Source organism: Lemur catta, chromosome 2, assembly GCF_020740605.2.
Source record: "Lemur catta isolate mLemCat1 chromosome 2, mLemCat1.pri, whole genome shotgun sequence".
Lineage (NCBI taxonomy): Eukaryota > Metazoa > Chordata > Mammalia > Primates > Lemuridae > Lemur > Lemur catta.
In genome coordinates, this window is record NC_059129.1 from 58,392,507 (window position 1) to 58,398,506 (window position 6,000).

At 45.3% G+C, this 6,000-nt stretch overlaps 1 protein-coding gene across 2 annotated transcripts in view; it reads left to right on the plus strand.

Annotated features, from left to right (window-relative positions):
- Positions 1–4,932, plus strand: part of TFAP2B (transcription factor AP-2 beta) — a 28,481-nt gene extending 23,549 nt beyond the window's left edge. The window contains exon 7 of one of the 2 annotated variants that reach the window (XM_045543722.1): positions 456–4,932. In XM_045543722.1, the coding sequence (XP_045399678.1) occupies positions 456–756 (301 nt within the window). In that variant the 3' untranslated portion in view covers positions 757–4,932. The remainder of the gene's footprint in view (positions 1–455) is intronic. The other variant, XM_045543724.1, reaches the window with a different exon arrangement.
- The last annotated feature ends 1,068 nt before the right edge of the window (positions 4,933–6,000 follow it).

Sequence of the window (6,000 nt, forward strand, 5' to 3'; positions counted from 1 at the left end):
AGGGACAGGCTTGTGGCCGAGGGGCCTAAATCTTTCAGGGCTTTTTGTGCCTGATCACCAAGAGGTTGGAGAGGCAGAAGAGAGGAAGGGGAAATAGCTCAAAAGAAATGCCAGGTAAGAGCTCAAAATTATTGCATATTCAAAATCAAATGCTAAAGCCTGGCGAATTTCCCAGAACAGTCCAGCGATCTTGGAACGAAGGGGTAAAGATTGAAAGGGGAAAAAAAGTCAAGGCTTTGGGGTGGAAGGGGTGGATTATCTCCCCACCCCCGCTTTCCTTCCAGTCCCAGCTGCTCGAAAAGGGAGAGCTCTGGGAAAGGAAACAGAGCGGAATCGCCCACATTAGCCTCGCTCTTCGGTGACCGGGCGCCTCTGGGCTTGTGTGAACGTCTCCTTTCTAATGCCAATGACAACGACACTGAGGGTGATTTTCTGTTCCTCCCCCACCCTTTCAGGCAACTTTGTAAAGAATTTACAGATCTGCTGGCGCAGGACCGGACACCGATCGGGAACAGCCGACCCAGCCCCATCCTGGAGCCGGGGATACAGAGCTGCCTCACGCACTTCAGCCTCATCACACACGGCTTCGGCGCCCCGGCCATTTGCGCCGCGCTCACGGCCCTGCAGAACTATCTCACCGAGGCGCTCAAAGGCATGGACAAGATGTTCTTGAACAACACCACCACTAACAGGCACACGTCTGGGGAAGGCCCAGGTAGTAAAACTGGCGACAAGGAGGAGAAACACAGGAAATGAAAAAAAAAAAAATTTAAAAGAAGGAAAAATGTTTTAAATACAAAAGGAAAAACAGACAAAAATTTAATTTTAGCTTTAAAATATTGGATTGGCTTTGGAAGAATTATATTAGGTAGAATACACATACAATCAAAATTTTAAAAAAAGAGCTAAATAACTTAAAAAAAAAACTGAGGCGTACAACGGAGCAACAATATCGGTTCTCAGTGTCTATTTCAAGATACACTTGGAGACAACCGTCCGGATTTCCCACTTCGGTTCTTGCGAGCTTAGTAATACTGATAATAAAAGAAAACCATGATTTCCCCTCCCCCTTTGGAAAATAAACATAAGACTAAACGGGAGAAAACGCTAACTTATTGGAAGAAAATCGGAGAAGCGTTGGTGTCAGTGCTTTGAGAGCTGGTTGACTGAGACGCACGAACTTTTTAATTTTAAATATTTTTTTAGGAAACTCTCTCGCAGTCCCATCCCTCCACTTCACCTCACCCCTCTCCCAGCCACCCTTTTCTACGTTACCCTCCCTTCCTCACGCTGTTACGAGAATCTTCTGGGATGAAAATGAGTGTGGTTAAACCCTTTTGCGTTCTTTCAGTCCCCTCGGTACCCCGCCCCGCCCTGCGTCTTAACTCACCGAGGCCCCGCTCCTCGGCCCTTTGCAAACTTAGGGAGGGCGAGGGCGGGCGGGGCGGGAGGCCTACGGGGATGCAGGTAGAGGCTGCAGCTTTCGGTGCCGGCCGGCCGAGCAGGCTCCCGAGGCTGAGCAAAATCCGGACCAATAAGTTGATTCAAACTCATCATCAGTTCCTTTCAGAAATGTTACTAGATCCCAGACTTGCCAGCATCAGCATACAGAAAATCTTGCATTTGTTATATTTGTGTCATCTACCAATTTTAAGAACTATAGTAAAAAAAATATGAATACATTGATTAGTATGTAATTCCTTCGGAGGGGTATGTACCATTTCATTCTCTTCTGTTTTCCAAAGCTTTGCCCGCATGGTTTATGAGCTTCTTCAAAGAGGACTTGGGCTTCCTACACAATCTATAAGGTACAGAGAAAAAAAAAATCCGATCCCTTTTAAATCAAAGCCTGTGTGTCAGAATTCTGCAGGTGCACTTCTTTAAAGAAGCTCAAAGGGAATAATTTAGAAAGTGGCCAATATGCTAGAAGCCTCTTTGAATCTACAGGCTAACATACCTCAACATTGGAATTCCGGTGGGGGGGGGGGGCTGCAAAATGAATTTTAAGGGAAAAGAATAAGGGTTCTTGGAGCCCTATGTTCTAGCAGTATTGCCCTGCATTTAAAATGGATTTGATGTCCCTGGGTTCTCTGGCGATTGCTGTTTTAACCGGGAAAGAAGCAGCTTTGCGAGTGGATGTTGGGAGGAGGGTGGCGCAAGCTCCCGTGTTTCTGCAATTGCTTTCTTACGAGATGCTTTATGAATGAGGCATTTTTCCCTCCCAGACGTGCACTTGTTTTGGTATATAATGTTAAAATAATGCACAGTGAAAGGAGATGTATTTCAGCTTTGAATTTTACAGTCTGGATACACTAGGATTATTCCCAGTGGATAAAGTTTCATGCATTTAATATTTCTCACTTCTGGCAGCCCAGCTTCTTTCTCGAGCTTTATCTTAGCATTATCATGAAATAAGATCTGGAACTCAATGTCCACACCTTCCCCAAAGCAGTGAGAAATATCCCGAGGGTGTGGGTGGGTGGGTGAGGTAGTTCTCTAAATTTAGTGTAGATACACACACCTATTTAAACAAAGTAGAAAGGACCTTTGCAACATCCCTTGAAGATAAAACTCCGGATATCGTTCTGCAGGGTTTAGTTAGGACCCACTCAAATCCCTCAGACTCTAAGTTTTGCCCCCCTCCTCCTTGGCCTTGGGGTGAGAGGATAGGACTGGGGGGTCTTAGGAACCTGCTGAAAGCTTTGCCTATTTTTTTCGGGGGAGGAGGGAAGTTAGGGAGCTGGTTTAAGGTCACCAAGAATGAAAAGCAACAGTTAAGGTCACACCGCAGCCCATCTGCTACCCCCACCTCCTTTGGGGGAACTCTGGCTCTTTCAGGCCCAGCCCTAGACTTGTTGAGAGGAGCACAAAGGCCGGGAACTAGACGTTATGGAGAGCGTAGACCCCAGCTCAGAAGCCCTTGCCTTTGTCCGAGGCCCTGGCCGCTTGTATTAGATGTATTCTGATTGCACAAGGCCAGGAGAGACCACACTGAAAACCGTCGTCTCCTTTCCTTTCAGGGCAACGCGCCCCACGCGTGTGACGTGCGAGAGACGCGATGGACGCGCCTTGCTCTTACTGTGCAGGTCCCGAGAGCGTGTGGGCCACACGCGCCCAGTCGTGTTGAGGACATAGAATCAGCCGCTGGAGGGGCTGCCGGCCGCGCGGGCCCTTCCCGCTCTCGGTCTCACCCTAAGGGCTAAGGCGACCGAGAAAGCCCCATTCTCCAGTAGGTAATGGGGCGGCGCTCCGCGGGTTGCAGGCGGGGAGGGGTCCCAGCGCTGCCAGCGGCCACCCGGGCGCCTGCTCCGAGGGGGACAATGGCCTAGAAAGGAATCGGAAGCTTCCCCCCGCTTCACCTCTGCCAGGACAAAAACTCACCCACCCTCACGCTCCTAAAGGGGGGAGATGGGATGGGAATTGTCTTACTTGGCTAGGCAGGCTCCCTCTGTTGCCCTACGCCCTCATTCGTGCGTTCCTCCGGTGCCCCAGCCACACAGAACCTTTGCACGCCTCCCCCGCTCCCATCACGGGCGTGGAGTGAGTCCACGGCCCCCGCCTCTCCTTTCATGTAGGACCCCCCGCCCCCTCCTTTAGCCAGGCCCGCTACGTTTATCTGATAATTGAGTTATTAAACGATTTGGTTTCCTTGGGCCTATAAATCAATAAACAGTAGGATTAACGCAAGAGTTTGCCTTTTAAGTCAAGGGAAACGTTTAAGGCAAGCCCCTTTGAGCTTTGTTTTCAAACCAAACAGGTGAGTTGCAGCTCTCCCCCAACCCATGCAGTCTTTAGACAGTTTATCCATGGCGCTCGCCCACTCCTAAATGCTCAGTTCCAAACTAAAATAGCTAGATAGAAAGGAGAAGTCAGGATGTGGCAGTGCTGCCTTTACACTTTCCACTTTGCCAGTTCCTTTAAAGGTTCTAAAGATCTCCAGACCATTCTCTGTCCAACCTTGCCTCCTCCTACATGTATTGTGGGTCTCAGAGGAGCAAGAAATGTGCTATTCTGGGTGAGGATTCCATCATCAAAAGGATTTTAACATAGCCCCCAAACTGGGGGGGGGCGGGTAAACTTTCTCTCCTCCTACTCTCCACCCCCAATTATCTTGCATTTTCTTTCTCTCTTTCTGGCTTCCATATCCTTAGTTTTCTCCATACTCACATAAAGAACCGAAGATGCTTTCAAAGACCTGGCTATTTTATTTTCTTTGGCCAAGAGAACCACTCTCTCTAAAGCAATTATTTCATAGCCTATGAAAACTTTGGTCAAATGGAAAACCCCAAACCCCGAACTTATCTACGTACTGTTCTTCTGGTACAATGCATTCCTAGTTAGAGTGTTTATAGAGAATTTGTCATCACATCTGATGTCCTGTTCATGTAATACATTACGTGGAAAGGGAATAATAACCTTAAACCATCTGATGTTGCCTCAAGAACCCAACAACATTTCCCCTCCTTTGCCGGTGTATGTTAAATTATTGGCATAAAAAAATCGAAATTCGTTTTGTCTTCTTTTAAAAAATGGAACACTATCCTTCTTTAAATGCCAAAATTGACTCCTCTTTTGAGTTGGTTTTGAATTCACTAACATTGTTTTTACCACACAATCGTGAAATATCAATCTATTGACTCTTCCTTCACCAGAGGAGCTCTGGAGGGTATTCATGTTAAGTTTGTATATATTTATTTATGCTTAATTTAATGGGAATGTGTAAATATGGCGAGCAAGTAGTTTGGGATTATTTATCTGTGAATCTATACCTCTGTGAATGGGTGGTTAAAAAAAAAAAACCGCTTGACCCTAGGTAGAATCTTATCTGAATTTTTCTGTTCTTTATAAACAAGCTGTCATGGTAATGGGTAGAAATTGGTTTATTGTTCCGTGTTGATCTGTTTTACATAAATAAAAAGATTGTTGTGTTTTTGTTGTGTTTTCATCTTCAGTTCCTTAAATATGGCTATTGTTTAATTCTACAGACAGAAAAAAGTATAGCAAGAAGCTTTTTTTCTTTGTCCCCCCTCACCAAAGTATCCACATTGTTTTTGTTACAACAGAAATAAATTTTGCTTCTCAGAAAAATGAACGTTTGTTTTCACTAGGAGGTGTTTTCGATTTTCTAAATTCCAAATTGACACTCTTCTCTCCTAGTTCTCACCAGATTTGCAATAAAAGCACGTGTTAACTGCATCTTTTGACTTATTTTCCCCTTTAAAAAATGAGTCAAATTTACTGCCCAGGTAACTAAAGGACTCTGAGTACAAATCAAATAAGAAGCTCCCCTCCCACTGTTAGTCTGGTTTGGTGTTCTCAGAAGGAGATGATGGAGGAGAGACATCTACAGGGCTGGATGTGGGCCCCTGCATCCCATGATGTGGGATCTGGAGCAGTTAACTGGCCCATTTCAGAATTGAACCTGACCCTGACATCCTTTAACAGAGCAAGGCCCTCTATAAAACAAACGAGGAAAAGCTCCTCTGTCCAAAAAGATGCAAGAGGTATAGATGTCTTAGGAGGATGGCTCTTACCTTAAGTTCAGAGGCTGCCTAGAAAAGCCAGAGCTTTTCTCACTTGGGTTAATGGGCTGCAGTGACCAAACATCATCTCAATTTGTATTTTATCCCAAGGCTTGAGTGTCTTCCCTGAAGCCAGGGAAACAAAGCCATACAAGATGTTATACAGTTGGGATGAGTCACTGCTTCTTTTGGGGCCTCCAAGTCTTTATATGGACCTCCTAAGGTTCTTTCCTACATCAACATTGCCTAGTTTAATTATAAAAAGCAGAAACAGCAACATGTGTATATATTTAAGAGAACTGGAAATGTTAAATCTTGATGATCCCAAATTATATGAGTGCTTAGCATATATAGTTTGTGGTCAGTTAATTAATAATGTGCCTCTCATGTCAATTTTCTGTTTTTAAGGTGACTCTTTTTCAGCTCAACTTACCTATATGGCAAGGCGGAAGGGATAATGGAATGTGCTTTATGTGAG